The sequence below is a fragment of the Protomyctophum parallelum genome (genome assembly GCF_964188405.1).
Source record: "Protomyctophum parallelum genome assembly, chromosome: 11".
In the NCBI taxonomy this organism is placed as follows: domain Eukaryota; kingdom Metazoa; phylum Chordata; class Actinopteri; order Myctophiformes; family Myctophidae; genus Protomyctophum; species Protomyctophum parallelum.
Genome location: NC_139707.1, coordinates 46,615,273 through 46,640,463, shown reverse-complemented (window position 1 = coordinate 46,640,463; position 25,191 = coordinate 46,615,273). Strand labels below are relative to the sequence as shown.

At 42.9% G+C, this 25,191-nt stretch overlaps 4 protein-coding genes across 4 annotated transcripts in view; all 4 read right to left on the bottom strand.

Annotated features, from left to right (window-relative positions):
• Positions 1-25,191, bottom strand: part of LOC310867043 (NACHT, LRR and PYD domains-containing protein 3-like) — an 88,186-nt gene that overhangs the window by 22,891 nt on the left and 40,104 nt on the right. The gene's annotated exons all lie outside the window — the stretch shown is intronic.
• LOC310866410 (protein NLRC3-like) overlaps positions 1-25,191 on the bottom strand; it is a 62,459-nt gene that overhangs the window by 22,891 nt on the left and 14,377 nt on the right. Inside the window, exons 6-7 of the mRNA XM_083776015.1 lie at positions 25,114-25,163; positions 22,274-23,357 (exon numbers count right to left, since the gene is read on the bottom strand). Coding sequence (XP_083632141.1) covers positions 22,786-23,357; positions 25,114-25,163 — 622 coding nt within the window. The 3' untranslated portion in view covers positions 22,274-22,785. The remainder of the gene's footprint in view (positions 1-22,273; positions 23,358-25,113; positions 25,164-25,191) is intronic.
• On the bottom strand, positions 1,331-9,067 carry LOC310867202 (glucose-1-phosphate adenylyltransferase-like). The gene is made up of 9 exons (XM_083777079.1): positions 8,958-9,067; positions 7,514-7,715; positions 6,267-6,356; positions 6,077-6,156; positions 5,411-5,526; positions 4,372-4,469; positions 3,703-3,771; positions 3,119-3,177; positions 1,331-1,457 (listed from the first exon to the last, which is right to left on the bottom strand). The coding sequence occupies exons 2-9, from the start codon at positions 7,703-7,705 to the stop codon at positions 1,337-1,339; spliced, it is 825 nt and encodes a 274-aa protein (XP_083633205.1). The 5' UTR covers positions 7,706-7,715; positions 8,958-9,067; the 3' UTR covers positions 1,331-1,336.
• On the bottom strand, positions 13,557-18,638 carry LOC310866411 (cytochrome P450 4F8-like; the record flags this gene model as incomplete). The annotated part of the gene is made up of 6 exons (XM_083776016.1): positions 18,544-18,638; positions 16,797-16,851; positions 16,678-16,736; positions 15,510-15,656; positions 14,948-15,092; positions 13,557-13,636 (listed from the first exon to the last, which is right to left on the bottom strand). The coding sequence occupies exons 1-6, from the start codon at positions 18,544-18,546 to the stop codon at positions 13,557-13,559; spliced, it is 489 nt and encodes a 162-aa protein (XP_083632142.1). The 5' UTR covers positions 18,547-18,638.

Below are 25,191 nucleotides of genomic sequence, written 5' to 3'. Positions count from 1 at the left end.
AGAATTGAATGATTGTGTCGTTTATTCGGGAAATAATTAACATCATGTTAGTTTAACTGCGACCTTCGATCGTAATAACACAATCTACAAGCTACGATCTACAAGCTCGTAGCTCGGCACTCGAGCTTGTAGATCTGCTCTTTTTGAAAAATCGTGAAAATGTGTCGCAAATCTTTGAACATACAATATATACTTTCACAGCGGGCATTTTGTATTCAAATCTTTGCATCTGGGAGGGTCCCTGAAACAATATATTTTGAGATGGGGGTCCACGGCCAATTACATACTGTATATTGTTTTAGGTTCTTGGCATGAAATAGAACAACTGATATAAACATAGGGTTTAGTTTGAGAACAACTGATCAAAAATCAGAAAACGTCATGATTCAGAAGACATTTGTATAATCTGGTCTCAGGTCTAAATGACTAAAAATAAAAAATAATATGATAGTACTGTGAAACAAGTCTATGAACTATATGAAAAAAATATGTAGTGGTCCCTACTTCATCTGTCTCTCTCTCTCTCTCTCTCTCTCTTAGCTAAAGGGTTCCTTCCTGCGCTGAAAATAATTCAGCACTTTTTGAATAGAACCCGGTTCTGATTCTACACCATGTATGAGGTCACGTCTTGAAGCTTTGTTCTGATTCTACACCATGTATGAGGTCACATCCTGAAGCTTTGTTCTGATTCTACTAGGGATGGGTCCGATTAATCGATTATCGTTGATAGGACCCGAAATCGATTATGAAAATTAATAATCGATAATCGTTTTTTTTTTTCTTCTTTTTTCTGTTTTTTTTTAAATGAAAATCTGTTGGAAAGGCAATATTGTCATCCAAACAGGACAGGGCTATAGGCCTACCAAAGTGTGCCTGGGATGTGTCTGTGTAGCTGCATGACTGAGAGGAGTGTGAGTGGAGATTGATTCCAATCAAGATACAGGTTTGGAGGATTTAGCAGGTGTTGGGAATTTACCTAATCAGGCCTAGGCTGGGGTTGCTATGGTGATCAATTGGATCAACAGTGGTCCAGGGACCACCAGTGGTCCTCATTTAAAAGATGGAGTTAGTAACCAAATGGACCCTTATTAACTCTCAAGAGTTACAATTATTGTTAATCATCTACATCAGGGGTTCCCAAACTTTTTTGACTTAGGTACCCCTTGGGGGGAAGATTTTTTTATTTGTAGGGTTCATAAAAAAAATAAAAAATAAAGGAAATTATAAAAAATAAAAAATAAAGCTCCCCCCCCCCAAAACGATTAATCGATTAACCGTTAATATTGAATTATACAAATCGATTTTCATTCTGGACACATTTACACATCCCTAGATTCTACACCATGTATGAGGTCACGTCTTGAAGCTTTGCTCTGAAGTACTGGTCACACTCAACGTAGGAGGCCAAGTTGCCAACGTCGAAACGCCCACATATCTCTTGAACGTACACCGGTTGCCTGAAATCAAACAACAGCCAAACTCATGTCTCAAACAACTGAAACAAGACACGCTTTTAATAAGCAAAAATATAGTTTTTTATTCTTGAGTGTCTTGCATTTTGTCTTGTATTTTGTGGAAAGGAGAGACACCCACACACCGCCACTTGCTTGGTTCAGACGAAGGTCGCAAGACCGAAACGTTGCTTCTTATATCTTATTCTTAAATAACCCAGCAATGGGCGGTGTCTCTCCTTTCCACATTGTATATGCCTCATCATCATCGCACCTGCTCCAAATTACCTACCGGTAAGTCATCTCTCTATACGTCTTGTATTTTGTACCTTGTATTTTAGGTCATTACTTTATACTAGCCCTTACCGCTTACCTGTTGTGAGACGGGCACTGCACCCTGGGTGCGTTTTCGCTTTTTTAATTCACTAATAAATTCATTATTAATCATTATTAATGATTAATAATGAATTTATTAGTGAATTAAAAAAGCGAATTAATGATTAATTAATGTGTCAAATCGAAAAAAGGGCTTCGTTAAGACCTCCATATTATTATGGTCAATGCCTGTGTGAAAAGTGGGAGTGATTGGTGCAGGCAGTGAGGAGCTACGGCAGTCACAGTGACACACAGACATTGACTGAATTATAGTATGACGATATGATGATGTATATGTACTCGTTTTGTTTTGTTGCCTGTTCTCTGTTTGTTTGGGGACTACAGATGGAAATGAGCATTCCTTGCAAAATCCCACATGAATTATATACATTGCATTGAACGTGTAGTGTTCATTAATTAATATGTGCTGTCCAGTCCAAATAAACGTACAAGAACTAAACTAAGACACGTTGAAGGCAGCGTAAGTGATATTTTGTATGAAAAAAATAAATAGAAAATCACACTCGTGTGAAGAGAGGGGCGCCCACTGTATTTATATCAGCCACATGCTTTCTTACATCGTCATTTGGTGCTCTAAACAAACATTGTAATATCCTCAAAGTCCATAGACTTGGCTGGCAAACTATTTACGCCACAAGTTAAGCTCTGAACAAAAATGCCATAGACTCGGCTGCCATATGACGTCATCTCAAAAAAAGCGTTTTGTTAAAAGTTTAAAGCTCTATAGACTCTAGCAATTATTAAGACAGGGATGGAGAGACAGGGAAACTTCTGTTACTGAACATACACTCATTTAAGGTCAATATTATATGGGTTTCCAGATGTGGTATACAGAAGATATGGTATTAACCCATTTTGGGCGGGAACCCCTTTTGGTGTTAGCATTATGTTATGCTTTAGCTATTGAAAAATAGCAGATCTACAAGGTCTGCTATTTTTGAAAGATCGAAGAACGACTGACATAGAAACAGATATGGTATTAATGGACAGGTTCCAGATGTGTAGATATGGTATTAATGGACAGGTTCCGGATGTGTAGACATGGTATTAATGGACAGGTTCCAGATGTGTAGATATGGTATTAATGGACAGGTTCCAGATGTGTAGATATGGTATTAATGGACAGGTTCCAGATGTGTAGATATGGTATTAATGGACAGGTTCCAGATGTGTAGACATGGTATTAATGGACAGGTTCCAGATGTGTAGACATGGTATTAATGGACAGGTTCCAGATGTGTAGAATAGATAAAGGTAAACAAACATCTTACCTTGGAATGAGCCAAGATACAAAGTTTCCTGGAGCATCTTTCCGTTCTATAGGAGCTTCCTATACGACAGTCAAACAAATCTATTAAAATGACGTGGTATATCTAAATGTATTTTATTGTATTTATTTGTCTCTTTTAAACGTATAGAACGCATCCTTATTCAGGGCATGTCATAATAAGCAAAGATATTTGGTCTAGAGGGGAAAACAAGATGGCCCTAACAAAATACAGACGTGGGTGTGTAATGCATATGCCATGAGGTGTTAGCTAGCCAACTGGGGGGGGGGGGTGGATCTTTTAGCTCTGTGAATGTAAGGATGCTCATGCCAGCCTCCCCCCAGGCCAAAACATCTACCCAATCAGTGTTGTTTTCGTCGACTAAAACTATGACAAAGAATGTTCGTCGACTACCTTTTTTCACTTCACTTTTTTCACTCACTACAATGACACACAGTAGGATAACAATAGGGCTCACAGAGTAAGAACACATACAGGTACAGTTTAAGGGCTCTGGTAAAACTGCAGGCAAACCACCTGTTCTATGGATGAAAATGACATTCAAACACTGACGAATGGCAACTTACCCTGTTTTCTTCTAGAAAGGTGTCTAACTGTGGAAGGCTTCTCTTGGAAAACACATAGAAACAGGGACACTGAGGACAAAGGGACAGTTTCTTGGTTTGTTACCAGAGCTTTCATCCAGACATGATTGATTGATTTCCCATTAGAGAATTCTGACTGTTAAGCATCTCTCAAAAATACAGTCTTTCATGACGACGCCAGGCCCAGGAAATGAATCCCAATGCATTTTTCCCATAGACATTTCAAAAAGTATTTATTTGAAGACCTTTTAAGAGTCGTACGAAGCCAACTGGAGTCGTGACAAATCATGACTCATGACTATTTTGGACGAAACCCAAATAATTACAAAAGAAGTGTCACGACAAGAGTTGGCTTTGTCCGCGGCGTAAACGACTTTCTGAAAAGTCTATGAGGAAAATGAACAGGATTTCTTTTCCGGGTCTCTCGAGGGGGGGCGGGACTGACACTCTATTGGCAATGCTAATCTTACAAAGACATTAAAGGCCAAAACTATCAAATATTTACAAAATGTGTTCCAGAATAGCGTTTCAGCATTTCAGCATGTAGATGTGTTAGAAGAGGGCTTACTGCTCTCCTAGACGTGTACAGTACATGTACAGTACAGTGTACAGTACATGTACAGTACGTAGATGTGTTAGAAGAGGGCTTACAGCTCTCCTAGACGTGGTGTCTGTAGGAAGTGGTTTCTCCTTCATGCAGATCGCCCTCAGGTCTTCGTCCACTTCCAGTATCCCATATTTATGAGTCTCTGTGTGGCGAAAAAGACAAAACATAACATCTACTGTAAACCTTTGGTTCTGTGTGGGGAGAGAGTACATCATTGGTTCTGTGTGGGGAGAGAGACAGACATAATTCTACTGTAAACCATTGGTTCTGTGTGGGGAAAGACAGATGTAGATTTTAGAAAGTATTTTAAATGCTGGGTCACTGGGAGCTGACCAGTACAACCACAGCCTTCTACTGTCGGTCGCTGGGAGCTGACGTACAACCACAGTCTTCTACTGTCGGTCACTGGGAGCTGACCAGTACAACCACAGTCCCCCGCTGTGGTCACTGGGAGCTGACCAGTACAACCACAGTCTCCCACTGTGGTCACTGGGAGCTGACCAGTACAACCACAGTCTCCCACTGTGGTCACTGGGAGCTAACCAGTACAACCACAGTCTCCCACTGTGGTCACTGGGAACTGACCAGTATAACCAGTCTTGTACTGTCGGTCGCTGGGAGCTGTGACGTTCTGAGGAAACTTGACAATATCCTAACACATTGAATATCCAAGTGGGACCGATAAATATCTCAATACAACATTCAGAAGGACACCTTCATCTTTACACTGGATATAAATATCTCAATAGAACATTCAGAAGGACACCTTCATCTTTACACTGGATATAAATATCCCAATAGAACATTCAGAAGGATACCTTCATCTTTACACTGGATATAAATATCTCAATAGAACATTCAGAAGGATACCTTCAATAATAATAATAATAATAAGGATACCTTCATCTTTACACTGGTAGGACAGAAGCAGACAGTTAATAATAATAATAATAAGGATACCTTCATCTTTACACTGGTAGGACAGAAGCAGACAGTTAATAATAATAAGGATACCTTCATCTTTACACTGGTAGGACAGAAGCAGACAGTTAATAATAATAATAATAATAATAATAAGGATACCTTCATCTTTACACTGGTAGGACAGAAGCAGACAGTTGGCGTCACTCAGCGCCTGCAGCTCACAGAACCTCTCCTTCAGCCGACCCAAACTGAAGTCTTCTCTGAACAGCGTGTCCCTGTTTATACAGAGAGGAGACCTTTCATCTATCAACCCATTTTGGGGCGGGAAGTACCCTTTTGGTGTTTTAAACATTATGTTATCATTTAGCTATTGAAAAATAGCAAATCTACAAGCTCATAGCGCGCGTCTGCTATTTTTGAAAAATCGTGAATGAAAATGTGGCACAAATCTTTGAATATATATTCTTTCAGAGCGAACGTTTTTAACTCAAATCCTTGCTACTGGGGGGGGGTCCCTGGAACAACATATTTTCAGATGGGGCTCGGTGGCCAAATACATATCATTTTTGGGATCCTTGACATGAAATATTGAGAACCACTGATATAGAAACATAGGTATTTAAGAATCAGAAAACTGTCATGATTTAGACGACATTTTTAAAATGTCGATGTCAGGTCAAAATGGGTTAATAATCATCATCATCATCATCATTAGAAAAGCTTCTATCATCATCTTTATCGATACCCATTGTAGGACATTTGGTAATTCCATACATACACCACACATAAAGTTTATGAAAATGGATGGTCATAGTAAAAACCTACCCTCCAATCACCATGACATCATCTTCTATCTCAAAGTGCTTCACTGCCAGCTGCAAGCAGGCGACGGCTCCAAGACGCTCCTGAGGTGGTAAGAAATGGCCGTAGTTGTTAACGGGTAAAAGCTGCGTTAAAGTCTCACTATGTTAACGTTTCACAATTAATTAAATGTGATCTAAACGGTGGTTCTTACGTCGTTACTCCGGGTCTGATCGTTGAGGATGTGGACCGTGGAGAACCCGGCCGCCCACTCCTCGAACGCAGCATGGAAGACACTGTTGGTCTGTAGAACGTCACATTAACCCATTTAAGACCTGAGGATGATTCTACAAATGCCTTCTAAATCCTGACAGTTTTCTGAAAAACCTCATGTTTTAATTAACCTATGTAATTGGCCAACACCTGTCCAGTGGCTTTTCTAAATAGAAGAAACAATAATATAATAAAAAATAAAAATATATATAAATATATTTAAACATCAGTATAAATCTAAAGTTTCTACCCTAGTGTAGTAACACCAAAATCAAATGGGTTCAGATCTGAGCCAAGGCCTCTGAGGAGGCCCGTCCAGGAAGAGCTATTTATTTATCGGACGTAAAAACAAATCCACTATAATCAAAATCCAGACACAATCAGAAACATAATGCATGCTAATAGTGTGAGAGTTCCATACATACTAATAGTGTGAGAGTTCCACAGTCTCTTGTATTTGTACAAGAGACATGAAATAACAGCAGCAGATACCAGTTGAGTCAGTATAAGTCTCCAGACTGACACTGCCATCTAGTGGCCAAAAATAAAAACAGAACCTACCTCTATACACAAATATTTTTTTTTTATGTCTAATAAGTTATAATAACCAACTTATAACTAGAACGTACTAGAACGTATATAACTAGAAAAGTCGCAATTTTTAAAAATTGCAAAGTGTGGTTGCCGCAGTCGCTTACATAGGCCCCAAATTCGAAATGTTCTATAACGCTTGAATAGGTTGGTCTTCTGCCTCTGCAAGGGAATTTATGTCTTTATATACGATTGTAAATGGTGCATTTATATAGCGCCTTTATCCAAGGCGCTTTACATAGATTGTGCATTACATTCACCCATTCATACACTGATGGCGGCAGAAACCATGCAAGGCACCAACCTGCACATCAGGAGCAATTAGGGGTTCAGTGTCTTGCTCAAGGACACTTCGACACTAACTCTGGGGGAGACCGGGTTCGAACTGGTAACATTGCGGCTACCATCCGGCAACTCTACCCCTGAGCCACCGCCGCCCCTTGTAAAACACACAGCCAATTAGCTACGTTATGCAAAGCTCGGCCAATCACAGCGGAAGTTAGGTAGGTTGCTCCGGGAAAAGAAAAAGAAAGTGTGACAATAACTATAGTCTGTTTAAACAACAGACTAATTAGAAGAAACCGTGTTAATACTTACAACTACGTAGATGTGTTCCACGCACCCGGACGCGCTCAGCGCGTGCACCCAGTGTGATATCAGAGCACAGTGTCCTACGGGCAGCAGAGGCTTGGCTCTGCCGGACAGGTGGCTGAACTGACCGCTGGCGTCCCGCTCCACGTCCCTCTGCAGCCTCGTGCCATAGCCCGCCGCCAGGATCACAGCTCTCATAACGGAACACCTGGCGGTACACGTCAATGATAGGATCACAGCTCTCATAACGGAACACCTGGCTGTACACGGCAATGATAGGATCACAGCTCTCATAACGGAACATCTGGCTGTACACGTCAATGATAGGATCACAGCTCTCATAACGGAACACCTGGCTGTACACGTCAATGATAGGATCACAGCTCTCATAACAGAACACCTGGCCGTACACGTCAATGATAGATGTGTACGTCATTGAAACGGTAACAGGTACGGTCGCCCCTTTTCCATCTCGCCCCACTACTCTACCTAGTTGTAAATAAACATAATTCATGTTGGTGAATGGTGATTATATAAAAGGTATTAGCATATGAATTTATCATTGTTAAGTGGGGGCGAGTCGTTTGGTATTCTCTCTCTCTCTCTCTCTCTCTCTCATATATATATATATATATATATATATAAATAACTCTCACAGAGAAATACATCTACAAGAGTTAAAATCAGCTAGGATCACAGATATCATTGGAACACCTGTACTGTACTGTAGGCTACTGTACTGTACTGTACTTGACAGCCAGACAGTGTTGCCAGGTCTAGCGAGAGAAATAAGCAACTCGCCTGAACCAGAATGAGAACAAGGACACTTTAAACCTGGGAAATCCTGGGACAAATTAGATTCAGAAGGTGATACGTGGACAGCACAACTCTTTTCCCCTTTTTATCTCCTTTTATGATGATTTCCTGTTTTTAAGTGTATATTTGTACGTCTCTAAATGTTCTGCTGAATTGAAAATGGTGGACCCTAAGTGTAATGCTTTATGGTGTTGATATTGAGTTGTGCTTGAAATGTACTGTAATTCTGCAAATTGTTAATAGGCCTACTCAAAGAAACATCATAATGCATTAGGAAGCACTGTCCCTACCTACACTAAAAACAATAAAATAAAGCCCCCAAAAACAGCAACGCACAAATTCACAATCACAAATATTTACTTACCATTTACTTTACAAGCAACTTTAAAACAAACACTAAGTAGCTTATAATAAGCAGACGTGGCAACACAGCTTCCACACTAACACAACACATTCACAACAGGATCAGAAGAAGTTACTGGTACCTAGAGCTATTAGAGTGGACCCACTGGACAGACCTCCTCAACCAGAACCACGGGTTTCATTCATCCTGGATGTTACAATAAAGAGATTCTCTGACTAACTGCCGTAGACAAATAATAGACACTATTTAGCTGTTATTGGTAAAACATACAAACCCAAAGTTGGACTTCAGCCTATCCTCTGTGTAGCCGGTCTGGCATTACACAGAAATTGGTGACCTATTGAATCCGGTCGCGGTTACGTCTCAATTCTATTAACAATAAAATAAAATATAATCATTTCTAGCACGAAACTATATGAAAAATAACTTATCATGATTGGGTAGCGTTTCACAATGCATTGCGTTCATTCATTTCATGAAAAATGTAAAAAGAGACCGAGCGTCACAATATTCTATAGGTTACCAATGTCAATATAACGCCTCGTTTTCTTTCCTCAAGTGAGCAAACCACGCCCCGCTGGCACGATGAGCGTGCTGATTGGTTAGATTGCTTCAGGAGTCTGGTCAACTTGCTTGTCAAAGACAATATTACAAAATAAGACAAAAATAATAAACTTGACTTGTTTCTCTGGCAGCAAAGTTTGCAAACACAGCATCACGGACTGGTGACCTGGATGTGACGTCATACACAAGACACTGTCCGAAGACATTGGATATTTTAAGTTAAAATAATATTCATTTTTATTAAGACAAATGTTGAAATTCAAAATGAAATTGTCATCGTACATCATCCAATAAAAAATGAATATACTTCATGAATTAATTTGTCAACTTATGTCTCATCTTTTAACCATGATACAAGGTTTAAAAAAAAGCTTTTCACAACTGAAGAGTTTTATATAAATGCCCCAATTAAAACAGTTTCAGTGTTTAGAAAAGCCGATTTGCTTACCCACATGACGTAATTTCTCCTTTCATTGTCAATGACAAATGTGACACGATCGAGTGAAGGACAACAAGCTGTATATAGGAGGGGCGCCCCTCAAAAACAAATCACACACGTGTGAAGTGAGGGGCGCTGTTATCGTCTCATTCCGGCCAATCATAATTAGCTTGACGTAAAATTGTCCAGTCATTGTCAAAGGGGATTTAATGTTTGTGCAGGACAAAGTTTGTGGGCACTACAAGCTGGACATGGGAGGGGCTAGCTAGCAGCACCCCTCAAAAATAAGACAGTGGGCATAATTTAATGAGTGGACATGATTTAAATTAAACTGTGTGCCTTCATTTGAATGCCGTTATCGTTTTGAAATAATCAGGATCATAATGATACACATAGTAGGGTCTTAAAGTAATTGTAACTGCCAGTGTCAGTTGGTTCTTTTAACTTAAGTCAGGTCTTTACTTTTGAAGTTTGTTGTTTTTCTTTGTTTATTTGTGTTGTCTTATTTTGACACTTCCTGTAGACTTAGGATACCTTTATTGTGAAACTTCCTGTTAGAGTGCATATATAGCTGAAGCATGTTGGCTTCACTCACCTCAGAGACACTCAGCCAGAGTGACACAGTGAGACACAGCATGTTTGAGGCAGCAGAGCCACTTGGTATGAGACTTGTTTGTTTGCAACTTCATGTTTAACCCAGTTGATTTGATATTGTTGAAATGTTTTGTAGATTCAGTATGTGGTTTTGTAGATTCAGTATGTGGTTTTGTAGATTCAGTATGTGGTTTTGTAGATTCAGTATGTAGTTTTGTAGATCCAGTATACAGCTTGTAGATTCAGTATATAATGTAAAGCCGTTTATATTGTTTACAGTGCCTGCTTTTGCTGTGTCCGATGTGCCAAGTATCGTTATCCCAAGATTGTTGGTATGAAGTTCAAGGTGGCATTCGATTCAACCCCTAGCCCCTCGATTAGCGGAGCGAGGTATATGATTTGTTTGTTCTGTTTTGGGTTCATTCATTTACTTTAGGTCTAATTAATTGTATTGTGGGTTGATGGTTCGTTTGATATATCTCTGTTATGGACTTATGGTACATTCTTGGTAATTTATTGGTCTACTCTTGAAATGTTTGAGTTGTCGTATCACTGCATTAATTACGTAACTTAACCATTTTATTTATTGTACTATTGAAAGTGATATGTAATGCACAGATTTTATTGTTGTTGAAGACTATGAGAAAATGTCATGATTGTAATAGTATTTATATTCTATTTGTGTAGTTTTCACGGTGTACCAGGGAACATCTTCTGTGCTGAAGACAAATAAACTACACCCGTTGAGACCATCCACTTCTCATTATTTCATAATTCGAGGGCGCTTACAGTAATGATGTAATTTGGGGTGCCGTGAATCAAAATGTAATCTGGCCATTTGTTGTCTCAACTACAGTAGTAGTTATGAAGCACATGTGTGGTGTGTTATGTATCGACAGCCCTAGTTTGTACCTGATGCTACAATGCACACACTTTTTGGACTTGAGATCTACTTTGAAAATGACCAGTTAGACAAGATCTACTCACCGAAAAAATTATAATTCCATTGCTGAAAATACTGTAGTTAAAAAATTTACCTGGGGCGGCCAGTATAAGACAAATGCACTCGGGATGGTAAATAGAGGGAGAAAAATTGAATAGGTATTAGGGTTTTGGATTTAATTTGTAATTCTACAGACATTTGTGAAGTGCAAGTATTGCATTATGGGTTTGAGCTGACCGGCCCCTTTTTGATGTCAATCAAGTCACCTTAATTCAAGTGGCAGATGCAAAAAAAATAATTTTTTATATTTAAATTAAATATTATTTAGGGGCATGTCATGTGATCTACCTGCACAGCCTTTGTGATCTACTGGTAGATCGCGGTCTACCTTTTGGTCAGCCCTGAGCTACGGTCATGCCTCCCTGTCCTTTTTTCTACTTCCTTGTACCTGCATGTCTAAAAGGTACTTTCCAAACGGGCAGCGATGAACGCAGACGTTGTCTGTCGCCTGGATCAACGACAGGTCTGCTCCAGCTCTGCTCAAGAGGTATGGAGCCATTTCAGGGCCAAATTTTTTGATAATTTATTAAAAACAGTTGACGAAAAAACACTTAAATTGAAGTGGAAAAATAAGAATTGAAACCGAAAGTCTCACATTTGTATCTTGAACTTTGAAAAATAAAAAAACGTATTCAAAAGTTTTTTCAGTTCAAAGGCCTCTACTCTCTGTGTTGCACCATGATGCCACCCAGCGTTGGGCAGAGGCCTCTACACTCTGTGTTGCTCCATGATGCCACCCAGCGTTGGGCAGAGGCCTCTACTCTCTGTGTTAGTCCATGACGCCACCCAGCGTTGGGCAGAGGCCTCTACTCTGTGTTGCACCATGCCACCCAGCGTTGGGCAGAGGCCTCTACTCTCTGTGTTGCTCCATGACGCCACCCAGCGTTGGGCAGAGGCCTCTACACTCTACACAGGGGGGGGGGGACCTGTCAATCAGGATTCCACGCCCCTCTCGGTAGAGGCCTCTGCCCAACGCTGGGTGGCATCATGGTGCAACACAGAGAGTAGAGGCCTCTGCCCAATGCTGGGTGGCATCATGGTGCAACACAGAGAGTAGAGGCCTCTGCCCAACGCTGGGTGGCATCATGGTGCAACACAGAGAGTAGAGGCCTCTGCCCAATGCTGGGTGGCATCATGGTGCAACACAGAGAGTAGAGGCCTCTGCCCAACGCTGGGTGGCATGGAGCAACACAGAGAGTAGAGGCCTCTGCCCAATGCTGGGTGGCATGGTGCAACACAGATAGTAGAGGCCTCTGCCCAACACTGGGTGGCATCATGGTGCAACACAGAGAGTAGAGGCCTCTGCCCAACGCTGGGTGGCATCATGGTGCAACACAGAGAGTAGAGGCCTCTGCCCAACGCTGGGTGGCATCATGGTGCAACACAGAGAGTAGAGGCCTCTGCCCAACGCTGGGTGGCATGGAGCAACACAGAGTAGAGGCCTCTGCCCAATGCTGGGTGGCATCATGGTGCAACACAGAGAGTAGAGGCCTCTGCCCAACGCTGGGTGGCATGGAGCAACACAGAGAGTAGAGGCCTCTGCCCAATGCTGGGTGGCATGGTGCAACACAGATAGTAGAGGCCTCTGCCCAACACTGGGTGGCATCATGGTGCAACACAGAGAGTAGAGGCCTCTGCCCAACGCTGGGTGGCATCATGGAGCAACACAGAGAGTAGAGGCCTCTGCCCAATGCTGGGTGGCATGGTGCAACACAGATAGTAGAGGCCTCTGCCCAACACTGGGTGGCATCATGGTGCAACACAGAGAGTAGAGGCCTCTGCCCAACGCTGGGTGGCATCATGGTGCAATACAGAGAGTAGAGGCCTCTGCCCAACGCTGAGTGGCATAGTGCAACACAGAGAGTAGAGGCCTCTGCCCAACGCTGGGTGGCGTCATGGTGCAACACAGAGAGTAGAGGCCTCTGCCCAATGCTGGGTGGCATGGTGCAACACAGAGAGTAGAAGCCTCTGCCCAATGCTGGGTGGCATGGTGCAACACAGAGAGTAGAGGCCTCTGCCCAATGCTGGGTGGCATCATGGTGCAACACAGAGAGTAGAGGCCTCTGCCCAACGCTGGGTGGCATCATGGTGCAACACAGAGAGTAGAGGCCTCTGCCCAATGCTGGGTGGCATGGAGCAACACAGAGTAGAGGCCTCTGCCCAATGCTGGGTGGCATGGAGCAACACAGAGAGTAGAGGCCTCTGCCCAACGCTGGGTGGCATGGTGCAACACAGAGAGTAGAGGCCTCTACACTCTACACACTGTCAATCAGGATTCCACGCCCCTCTCGGTTGAGGCCGCTCCCCCAGGCAACTTCAGGGCCAAAACAAGACGTAAAGGTTTTCGACCTGAAAGTGAAAAAAGTTAGAGGCGAAAAAGAAAACAAAATCTGTAGCCGAAAAAAAAAGATTTGAATCCGTAAAAAAAAGATTTGAATCCGTAAAAATAAGATTTGAATCCGTAAAAATAAGATCTGAAACTGGAAAAAAAAAAAATGTACTCAAAAATCAAAATAAATTTTGATTCAAATCAAAAATACATTTGAACTGAAAAAAACTTTTGAATACGTTTTTTTAATTTTTCAAAGTTCAAGATACAAATGTGAGACTTTCGGTTTCAATTCTTATTTTTCCACTTCAATTTAAATGTTTTTTCGTCAACTGTTTTTAATAAATGATCAAAACTTTTGGCCCTGAAATGGCTCCATACAAGAGGGGCGTGACAACAAAATCGTTCAAAAAAAGAAGCTAAACAGAATCCAGGTCTGTTGAGTCGCGGCCGTGTGTGCGCACGAAACGAGCACGCGCGCGACAATTTAACAAGGTAAATACGCTTGCGTTGTGTTGTTGCCCCGCGACTTCTCCGCGCGTACAGAAAGCAAACGCAGGTCTCAGTGAAAATGAACTATAGGCGCGTTAAACCGCTTTGAAAGGACCTTTATGTTGACAGCAAAGGTGAAGCTACAGTGCAACCATACCTGGTCTTCTGTCTCATTATCCAATCATATCTGGGTATACAACAGGTGTGTGAGAAACGGCTCCACAGTGAATTCCTCTGAGCTCCAACACCAGAAGAGAGCAAAATGACAGATCTGTCTGAGCTCGACATCAACTCGCAGAATCGGCGACGCGTGAAATTAGCATTGATTTTACAATATAAATCGGGGTCCCAGAGATTAAAATGCTATTAAATGGGGGTCCGTAGACTAATGCATGTCAAACTGGGGGTCCTTGAAAATTTTACGGGTTGAAAATCACTGCTAGAGCCGTAAAAGTCTCCTCTTATGGGGGTCCCTGGCACGTCTTTTCAAACGGGGGTCTGCGGGCTAATTAGTGTCAATTTGGGGGTCCTTGACATGAAAACGTTTGGGAACCACTGCACTAGTCGACTAGTAAACTAGTAAACTAGGCAACTAGTAACAATGACTAGAAGTGTGTGTGTGTGTGTGTGTGTGTGTGTGTGTGTGTGTGTGTGTGTGTGTGTGTGTGTGTGTGTGTGTGTGTGTGTGTGTGTGTGTGTGTGTGTGTGTGTGTGTGTGTGTGTGTGTGTGTGTGTGTGTGTGTGTGTGTGTGTGTGTGTGTGTGTGTGTGTGTGTGTGTGTGTGTGTGTGTGCGTGTGTGTGCGTGCGTGCGTGCGTGCGTGCGTGTATGTGCACCTACCCGAGGCCATCAGCAGGGGCTTGGTGAAGTCGGGGTGGAACACTCGGACCATGTGGTAGAACGGACCCAGGAACCAGGAGCACGAGTGTCTGTGGGTCTCCACCAGAGCATCCACCTCCTGGAGACCCTCCTCTGTGTTCTTCATCTGTCGTGAGCACGCACACACGCACGCACAAACACACGCACGCACGCACGCGACAAGATGGTGTCAGTAAGGACATGTGAGGACAACAGTTGCAACAGAATCCTGTTTCTAATGTTCTGTGGAAACAGCCTGCAGTCATGTGTCAAGATTACTGTATGTGTGAACAGTGTGAAACAGATTTAACTGGAAATACTGTAATAAGTGCGTTTTGAAAGGATGTGTGTGTGTGTGTGTGTGTGTGTGTGTGTGTGTGTGTGTGTGTGTGTGTGTGTGTGTGTGTGTACCGTTTTGGTTGCCCAGATTTCCATAGTGCCCACTATGTTTTGCTGCCCACTTTTCTGGTTTGTGTGTGTGTGTGCGACGTGCGTGCGTGCGTGCGTGCATGCGTGCGTGCGTGCGTGCGTGCGTGCGCCTCACCTGTCCCAGGTGTCCCAGCAGCCAGGAGTGTGTGGGGGGCGTGCTGAAACAGGACAGCCTGTGACAGAACCAGGCGTGACGGGCCAACAGCCGGGCCACACAGAGGACCAGCGCACACAGCAGCCCCAACGCCAGCACACCCACCACCTGCACAGAAGGGTCCATGTTTCACAGCACATTTTCATCTAATACACCCACCACCTGCACAGAAGGGTCCATGTTTCACAGCACATTTTCATCTAATACACCCACCACCTGCACAGAAGGGTCCATGTTTCACAGCACATTTTCATCTAATACACCCACCACCTGCACAGAAGGGTCCATGTTTCACAGCACATTTTCATCTAATACACCCACCACCTGCACAGAAGGGTCCATGTTTCACAGCACATTTTCATCTAACACACCCACCACCTGCACAGAAGGGTCCATGTTTCACAGCACATTTTCATCTAACACACCCACCACCTGCACAGAAGGGTCCATGTTTCACAGCACATTTTCATCTAATACACCCACCACCTGCACAGAAGGGTCCATGTTTCACAGCACATTTTCATCTAATACACCCACCACCTGCACAGAAGGGTCCATATGTTTCACAGCACATTTTCATCTAACACACCCACCACCTGCACAGAAGGGTCCATGTTTCACAGCACATTTTCATCTAATACACCCACCACCTGCACAGAACGGTCCATGTTTCACAGCACATTTTCATTTACTTTTAGTCTTTTGAATACATTTCCATTACCGTTTTTAGACGCATTTTAGTCATCCGAAATGTTTTCGTGTTAGTCTAGTTTTAGTCGACTACGGTATAGGTACATACACACAGATTTTTGTTGACTAAAAATGTATTTTCCTATAATGGCTGATTTTAGACTTTTTTGCATGCTGAAAATAGCTGATCTACAAGCTCACAACGCGTCGTGAGCTTGTAGATCTGCTCAAGCATGAAATGACTTGTCTTTTAGTTCCACTAGATCTCTTGTCCACTATAGTTCCTCCCTAACATTTTAGTCTAGGTTTAAATTATTTGTTGACGAAATCCTCAATAGATTTAGTGTTCATCATCATAGCTTAGTTTTTATTTTGTTTTCCTCAGTGAAAAAAGGTAGTTTTTCGTCATAGGAAAAATGGACAAAATGAAAACACTGACCTGAGAGAGACAGGCAGCCTGCAGGAGAGAGATGGGACGCAGCAGGGAGGAGAGGAGACCTTCGAACCCTCCTATGGAGGAGAGGAGACCTTCGAACCCTCCTAAGGAGGAGAGGAGACCCCCGAACCCTCCTAAGGAGGAGAGGAGACCCCCGAACCCTCCTATGAGGTTGATCTTCATATAGAGATGGAGACAGACAGACAGACAGTTAGAACAGCAATTTAATTTAAAACTTTTCTCATTTCCAGCATGTTGTAAATGTAGCCTGAAATAACTATTTCCTCAGAGACTTGCATTGTTGATTTCTAACATGGCCTCAATTGTTGTACCTGTTTCTTATAGTTGATGATGTGTTATTTTGTAGAAATGTATTTTGTAAGTGAAAAGAAGGGGTTATTATAGGCCTCATTCACACCTAAAAGACACCTGTCTTGTCCCAGTCTTGTGTCTTGTCTGTGTTTAATGGCCGCTCCAATGCATTTCCAATGGAGGTCACATGGTTTGACAAGACAGTCTTGTTTGATGGCTGTGTAACCAGACATCAGTGGCGTGCACAGATAGACACCAGGGGGTGCTAGAGCATGTGCCCTTTTGAGAAGGAAAAAAAGGGTGGGAACCCCTTTTGGTGTTAGCATTATGTTATGCTTTATAGCTATTGAAAAATAGCACATCTACAAGCTTGTAGGTCTGCTATTTTTGAAAAATCGAAGAACGACTGACATAGAAACATAGCTTTTTCAGAAAACTGTGGGGATGTAGAAGACATTTTTAGAATCTGATCTCAGGTCAGAATGGGTTAAGGCAACCGGCCGGTTCCACGTGCTATAGGTGCCCTTTTTTTCACTTGAGCACCTGCCCCTCTAAATGTCTGTACACGCCGCTGCCAGACATTGAAACATATCTTAATTAGCGTGACCATCAACATCCAGTATACCTACCATGCATACCATATGTACGTATACTGTACGTCCAGCCGACAATCTTGCTTGTGCAAGTAATAATAGTAATAATAAAACTCTTTGGAGTCCTGAATTTGCCTCTGGGGATCGATATATGGCTTCGTATCTTAAACTTTTGTAACTAAAGCAGTGCAACTGGTTGTATTATGTGTGAAATGTATATAGATGTTGATGTGCTCTGGCAAAAAGCCTAGCCTAAGTATAGTCTATCTCAAATGTAGCATTATTAAGAAAAGCTACAGCCGTGTAGGCCTACAGATAGTCAGATATGTCAACTTTATCAAATAGTCAAATCATAGTTGCAAAATATGCAAAGAATGTGTGTGTGTGTGTGTGTGTGTGTGTGTGTGTGTGTGTGTGTGTGTGTGTTTGTGTGCAGTTCTTGTTTAGAGAGAGATAGAGGGAGAGAGAGAGAGAGAGGTTATGCAATGTATAGTTTACGGTTGGTTGAAAGTATACCGCAGGTGAGGGTGCAGTCAGTATTACTGCCTGCACCCTCACTGACTCAGTAATGACCGGGAAACATCTTAGTTCTGAACAAACAGCCAATGTGAGTCAATAAGTGTTGGTGCCTAAACCAGTCTAAGCCTTCTTTTCACTTTTACAAAATACATTAACCACAAAATAACACACATCATCAACTGAGAAACAGCAATAAAAGGCCTGCATGTTAGAAATCAACAATGCAATAAGTCACTGAAGAAATTGTTATTTCAAAGGCTACATTTACCAACACTGTGCTTCATTTCTGTTCATTGGATGGGCTGTTAATTGTTAAACACAGATATTTTTGGACAGAAAAGTCTTAATTAAATTGCTGTTCTAATTGTATCATAACTGTCTCAGTCTGTTAATTAAATACATGTTTAATAAAACAGATTACATAATCAAAGCCATTTTTACTAACCATGTTTAGTTTAGTTGAACTTAAGCAGTCACAACTTCTTCATAACGTTGATGGATGACGTCTCAACTCTTTCTCTCTCGCGTTGGTTTTCCTCTCTTTATAGCTGGTTTTATAGGCACTATTCTCAGCCAGTGGGCGGCGCCATTGCAGCTTTTCCTGCCAGGTCCGCCTCTCTCTCTCTGTCTCTCTGTCTCTCTCCCCCAAACCTTACTAGACTCCATCATTCTCACGGTCCAGTGTCAGAAAAGAAAAATGTCTAATTCTGTCCCGATAAGTACTGCACGTATACTCTGATGAATCTCTATGATGAATTCCTGTTCTGTTCTTTAGCTACATAGAAATGTCTATTTGTATATGTCTCTAAATGTTTTGATGAATTGAACAATGTGGACCCTGTTGTAAACAAGTGTAATGCTTAATTGGGTCGTCCACTCACAGTTAACAGTCTTTGTATTGAGTTTGTGCTTGAAATGTACTGTAATTCTACAAACTGTAAATAAATATTTCAATCAATCAATCAAAACGTAATTTAATGTGTTCATTGTCCACCACCTAGTGGACTCATTGTAAAACTACAGTTTAAACTACAGTCAGTTAATCTGACTCATCAGAACTGGCCTGTCCTTCCCCTCTCTCTCTCTCTACATGACCTCACCCCCCGAACCCACCTCACCCCTACCCAGTGCCCACTTTGACAGGCTGGATGGCTTTAGGGTCGACGACAGAGTTCTGCATCTAGCAATGGGTCTGGTCCACAAGATTCCATACACCACCAAGATAGCATGTACCTGTCTAGATACTTCCTTAATGTTTTTGAGTATATACAGGTTTAATGTTTGTTTTTAGTTCAGTGTTTGTTTTATAAACGCCATTACGCCACTAACCCTATAACCCTTGACAACGAAGGGAAAATGTACGTCATCTTGTCCCTAAACACAAACATTAAATGCCATTAACAATAAAGAGAATGTAATGTTTGTTTTACATCACCTATAAATCAACATGAGTTTTGTTTACTTTAATATATTAGCGCCCCTCACTTCACACGGGTGTGATTAAGTTCTTACGTAACCGTAAGAAATAAGTTCTTACGTAACCGTAACACAGAACGATGCCTAATCAAAGCCTCGGACCGCTTGATTTACTGCCGTTTCCAACATGACAGCCACGACGTAAACACACACGCAATGTTCATTTACAGCTAAACAATGTCTATGTTTATTATAATTAAACATTGCCCTGAAAAATGTTTTTGAAAACATTTGAGCGAGAAGCTGGAGTTTATAGTGTAACAACGCATGGTATGATAGTTACACATGGAAGTAATCTGGAAGTATAACATCTTTCATTAACCCATTCTGGGCAGGAACCCCTTTTGTTGTTTTAAGCATTATGTTATACTTTAGCTATTGAAAAATAGCAGATCTATACAAGCTCATAGCGCGGCACTCGGTGCCGAGGTATGAGCTTGTAGATCTGCTATTTTTTTTTATCGTGAAAATGTGCCTCAAATATTTGAATAAATATTATTACAGAGTGAACATTTTAACTCAAATATTTGCTTCTGGGGGGTCCCTGGAACAACATATGTTCAGATGGGGGTCGGTGGCCAATTACATATAACTTTGGGGTCCTTGACATGAAATATTGAGCACAAATATTGAGGTTTTTCAGAAAACTGTCAGGATTTTTAAGACATTTTTCAAATTTCGACGTCAGGCCAAAATTTGTTAGGAAAAAGAAAAATCACATCTGTGTGAAGTGAGGGGCGCTCTTATCATTAATCATACATCACTTTCCGTGTTCAACCAATCAAATCATCCGGAATGTCCTCACCGTTTCCGTCTTCAATCTTCCTGCCCTCACTTTTAGCTTCAATGTTTGCGTTCTGGTCACACTCACCCTGAACAGCTGTTCATAGAAGGGTCACACTCACCCTGAAAAGCTGCTCATAGGAGGGTCACACTCACCCTGAAAAGCTGGTCATAGGAGGGTCACACTCACCCTGAAAAGCTGTTCATAGGAGGGTTACACTCACCCTGAAAAGCTGCTCATAGGAGGGTCACACTCACCCTGAAAAGCTGTTCATAGGAGGGTCACACTCACCCTGAAAAGCTGCTCATAGGAGGGTTACACTCACCCTGAAAAGCTTCTCATAGGAGGGACTAGCGCCCCTCAAAGAAGGGTCATAGGAGGGTCAAAGAAGGCGTTCAACAGCATGAAATGTAAATATGTTTTTAATCAACACATCTCAAATAGAACAACAAATATATAGTTATATAAGATAACAGCATTGTGACAACAGTCTTGTTTTGGGCAGCACATTTCAATTTGTTTTAGTCAGTCTTTGGAATAAAACTGGACAACACATCATGTATAATATAGGATGCAGACGACAACACATCATGTATAATATAGGATGCAGACGACAACACATCATGTATAATATAGGATGCATCAGAGCTTCTCAAAGTCTTTGGCCCTCATTTATCAACCGTGCGTACGCCAAAATATGGGCGCACGCCGAAATTACCGGCATTTTCGGCATTTAACATTTCCGGCAAAGCTTGAAATTGAACTTGAGTAGGACAAATAGTCACGTCTGGTCGGGAGCTGCCGTACGCTTGTCTTACACAAGCGGAGCAGCCTTGTCTGAACTGCTGAGAGGCTGTCACAGGCATCTAAACATATATGTATTCACTCCTAAAATGTTTATATAAAATGTATGTATAATGTATATGGGCTACATGTAAAAAATAAATAAATAAAAATGTTAAGGAATACATGTGTCATATGAAATTAGTAGGAGATAAAATCGCGCAATTAAAAACAATGTTGCAAGAGATGCTTAAGCCATTTAAACAGTGTTTTGCATGAGCGCATACATGCGAGGATTTGGGCTGTCTGTGCTGAAATATTTCCATGACGGGACGTTGGAGAGTAGGCTATAGTGCAGCAGTGCTGCAGCTCAGCTGCGGAGAGTCCCAACGTGCAGGTATAGCCTACTGTAGCCTAATCTACAGCATGAAGGCCGATGTCTTTCTTACGGTATGTGCAATATAATAAACCTGACGCGTCGCTCGAATGCCAAATGTACCGTGCCAGGCTCCCAGCGCAAGTGGGAACTGCATCGGAGATATACTGTAGGTATATTACCCAGCCAGCCCACGCTGCCCACCACCAGCCACATGAGGCTATATACTGTTTTGGCTGCACATTCATATAATGACAGTTGACAGCCCGGCACGCAGTGACTGACGACTGCGAGGCAATCTAAATAGACTGTCGAAAAATGAGGGCCTTTGTCTCTCAGGGCACGACTCAGGTGGAGAGAAGTGGATTGGGTGGATGTTTATTGGAGGTGCCGTGCCCCGTCGCGGTCCATTTGGTTCCATTTGAACCATCTGGACCCAATGCATATCACACTGTGTGTGTGTGTGTGTGTGTGTGTGTGTGTGTGTGTGCATGTTTCCTTGAGGTATATGATTGTTGGGACCCCCCGAGGGTCTCGACCCACAGGTTGAGAACCACTGTGCTACTTTTACATGTCAACGACCCCAGATGACCCTAACGGTGACCCCCAGATGACCCTAACCGTGACCCCAGATGACCCTAACAGTGACTCCATGGAAACCAAAACATATTGATTATGTAAACACCCCCCCCCCACCACACCTGTTCCTGATTATTACATTATGATACAACACACTGTCTGTCTGTCCGTCCTCACAGCCTGTCTGTCATCACAGCCAGCCTGTCTGTCCTCACAGCCTGTCTGTCTGTCCTCACAGCCTGTCTGTCTGTCCTCACAGCCTGTCTGTCCTCACAGCCTGTCTGTCGGTCCTCACAGCCTGTCTGTCTGTCCTCACAGCCTGTCTGTCATCACAGCCTGCCTGTCTGTCCTCACAGCCTGCCTGTCTGTCTGTCCTCACAGCCTGTCTGTCTGTCTGTCTGTCTGTCCTCACAGCCTGTCTGTCCTCACAGCCTGTCTGTCTGTCCTCACAGCCTGTATGTCTGTCCTCACAGCCTGTCTGTCTGTCCTCACAGCCTGTCTGTCTGTCCTCACAGCCTGTCTGTCTGTCTGTCTGTCCTCACAGCCTGTCTGTCTGTCTGTCTGTCTGTCCTCACAGCCTGTCTGTCCTCACAGCCTGTCTGTCTGTCCTCACAGCCTGTATGTCTGTCCTCACAGCCTGTCTGTCCTCACAGCCTGTCTGTCCTCACAGCCTGTCTGCCTGTCTGTCCTCACAGCCTGTCTGTCCTCACAGCCTGTCTGTCCTCACACAGAGACACAGAGGAGTCAGTCATAACACAGAACCCAGCGTAGAGCGGTTGAGTGAACGTGTTCTGGACGGTGTACAGGTGAGTCAGAGTGTCCTCTAACACTCTGTAGAAGGACAGAGTCCCAGCGGGACGGTCCAGATACACAGCTACTCTGTTGGAGCCAGAGGGACGGATAGGAAGGGCAGTCACCTTAGTATTGTGTCTGACAGAGTAAGAGTTACCATGCTGACCATCAGCACAGGTCAGACTCCAGGAATGTTCATTGTATCCAAGCATACAGTCCCGACTGGATCCTTTCCTACTACTGATGTCTCCGTCAGTCACTCCTATCCAAGCCCGTCCACTGAACTGTACCTCACTGTAGCAGCGTTCATCTAGACTCTCTGAACTCAGAACCTGAGGAAAGTACTGAAACCTGTCAGGATGGTCAGGATATGAATGATCCTGACCATCGTTTGTCACCTTCCTGTTGTTCTCAGACAGAGAGAGGCGACAGTGTGCTGTGTTTGTGTCCAGAGTGAGACGCTGGAAATCTGAAGAGAAAACAACACAGTACACATTAAATACATCCTTCACTGAATGATACGTGCACGGCGCACGCACACACGTGCACGTATCATCGCGCACGCATGCACATGTATCATCGCGCACACACGCACACATGCGCACGCACACATGCGCACGCAAACGCACACATGCTCGCACGCACACATGCTCGCACGCACACACACACACACACACACACATGCGCGTGCACACATGCGCGCGTGCACACACACACACACGCACACATGCGCGGGCTCATTGTGCGGCACAGAGTGCCGCGCTATGAGCTTGTAGGTCTACTATTTTTTTAAAATCGTGAAAATGTGGCGCAAATCTTTGAATATATATTCTTTCAGAACATGCGCACGCGCCCGCACACATGCACACATGCACGCACACGCACACATGCACGCACACGCACACATGCACGCGAGCGCACACACACACAAACATGCGCACACACATGCGCGCACACACACATGCACACATGCACGCGGGCTCATAGCACATAGTGCCGCGCTATGAGCTTGTAGGTCTGCTATTTTTTTTAAATCGTGAAAATGTGGCACAAATCTTTGAATATATATATTCTTTCAGAACGTTTTTAACTCAAATCTTTGAGAACGACTGACAGAAACATGGCTTTTTTTCTGAAAACTGTCAGGATTTAGAAGACATTTGTAGATTCTGCAAATGTCTTCTGAATCCTGACAGTTTTCAGAAAGTACCTGCTATGATGGTGGGTGTAATAGTGTGGGTGTAACAGTGTGGGTGTAACAGTGTGGGTGTAACAGTGTGGGTGTAACAGTGTGGGTGTAACAGTGTGGGTGTAACAGTGTGGGTGTAACAGTGTGGTTAAGGTTTTTAACTCAAATCTTTGCTTCTGGGGGGTCCCTGGAACAACATATTTTCAGATGAGGGTCGGCAGCCAATTACAGATATGTTTGGGGGTCCTTGACATGAAAATAGTTTGAGAACCACCAGTGTTGGGGAAGTTACTTTGAAAGCGTAGCTTGTAAAGCTACAAGTAGCTCACCATGGCAGTAGCTTGATCAAGTTACATATAGCTAACCCTAGAGAAATGTAGCTTGTAAAGCTACAGCTACATAGGAAAAAGTAGCTCAGCTACTTTTTATTTTTCAGCGTTAAATTGAGAATGTACATGCAGGAGACCCCTCCTCCCCTCTGGGAGACCCCTGCTCCCATCTGGGAGACCCCTCCTCCCCTCTGGGAGACCCCTGCTCCCCAAAATTGTAGCTTGTAACTTGAGTAGCTAAGCTACAAAAAATGACCCAAAAAGTAGCTGAGCTACTTGACGAGGTACACAAATATGAATGTAGCTAAAATACCACAAGCTACAGCAAAATGTAGCTAAGCTACGTAGCTCAGCTACATGTAGCTTAATACTCCCCAACACTGAGAACCACTGACATATAAACATAGGGTTTAACCCTGTGAGAACCACTGACATAGAAACATAGGGTTTAACCCCGTGAGAACCACTGCCATAGAAACATAGGGTTTAACCCTGTGAGAACCACTGACATATAAAAATAGGGTTTAACCATGTGAGAACCACTGACATATAAACATAGGGTTTAACCCTGTGAGAACCACTGACATAGTCAGGATTTACAAGACATTTGTTTGAATCGTCCTCAGGTCTACATGGGTTAGACAGACAGACAGACAGACAGACAGACAGACAGACAGACAGACAGACAGACAGACAGACAGACTCACTTGTTGTAAGGAGTTGAGGTTTAGTCCAGTGTTCTCCTCCATGATTCACACTGTAGGAAGTAGAACAACAATGAATCA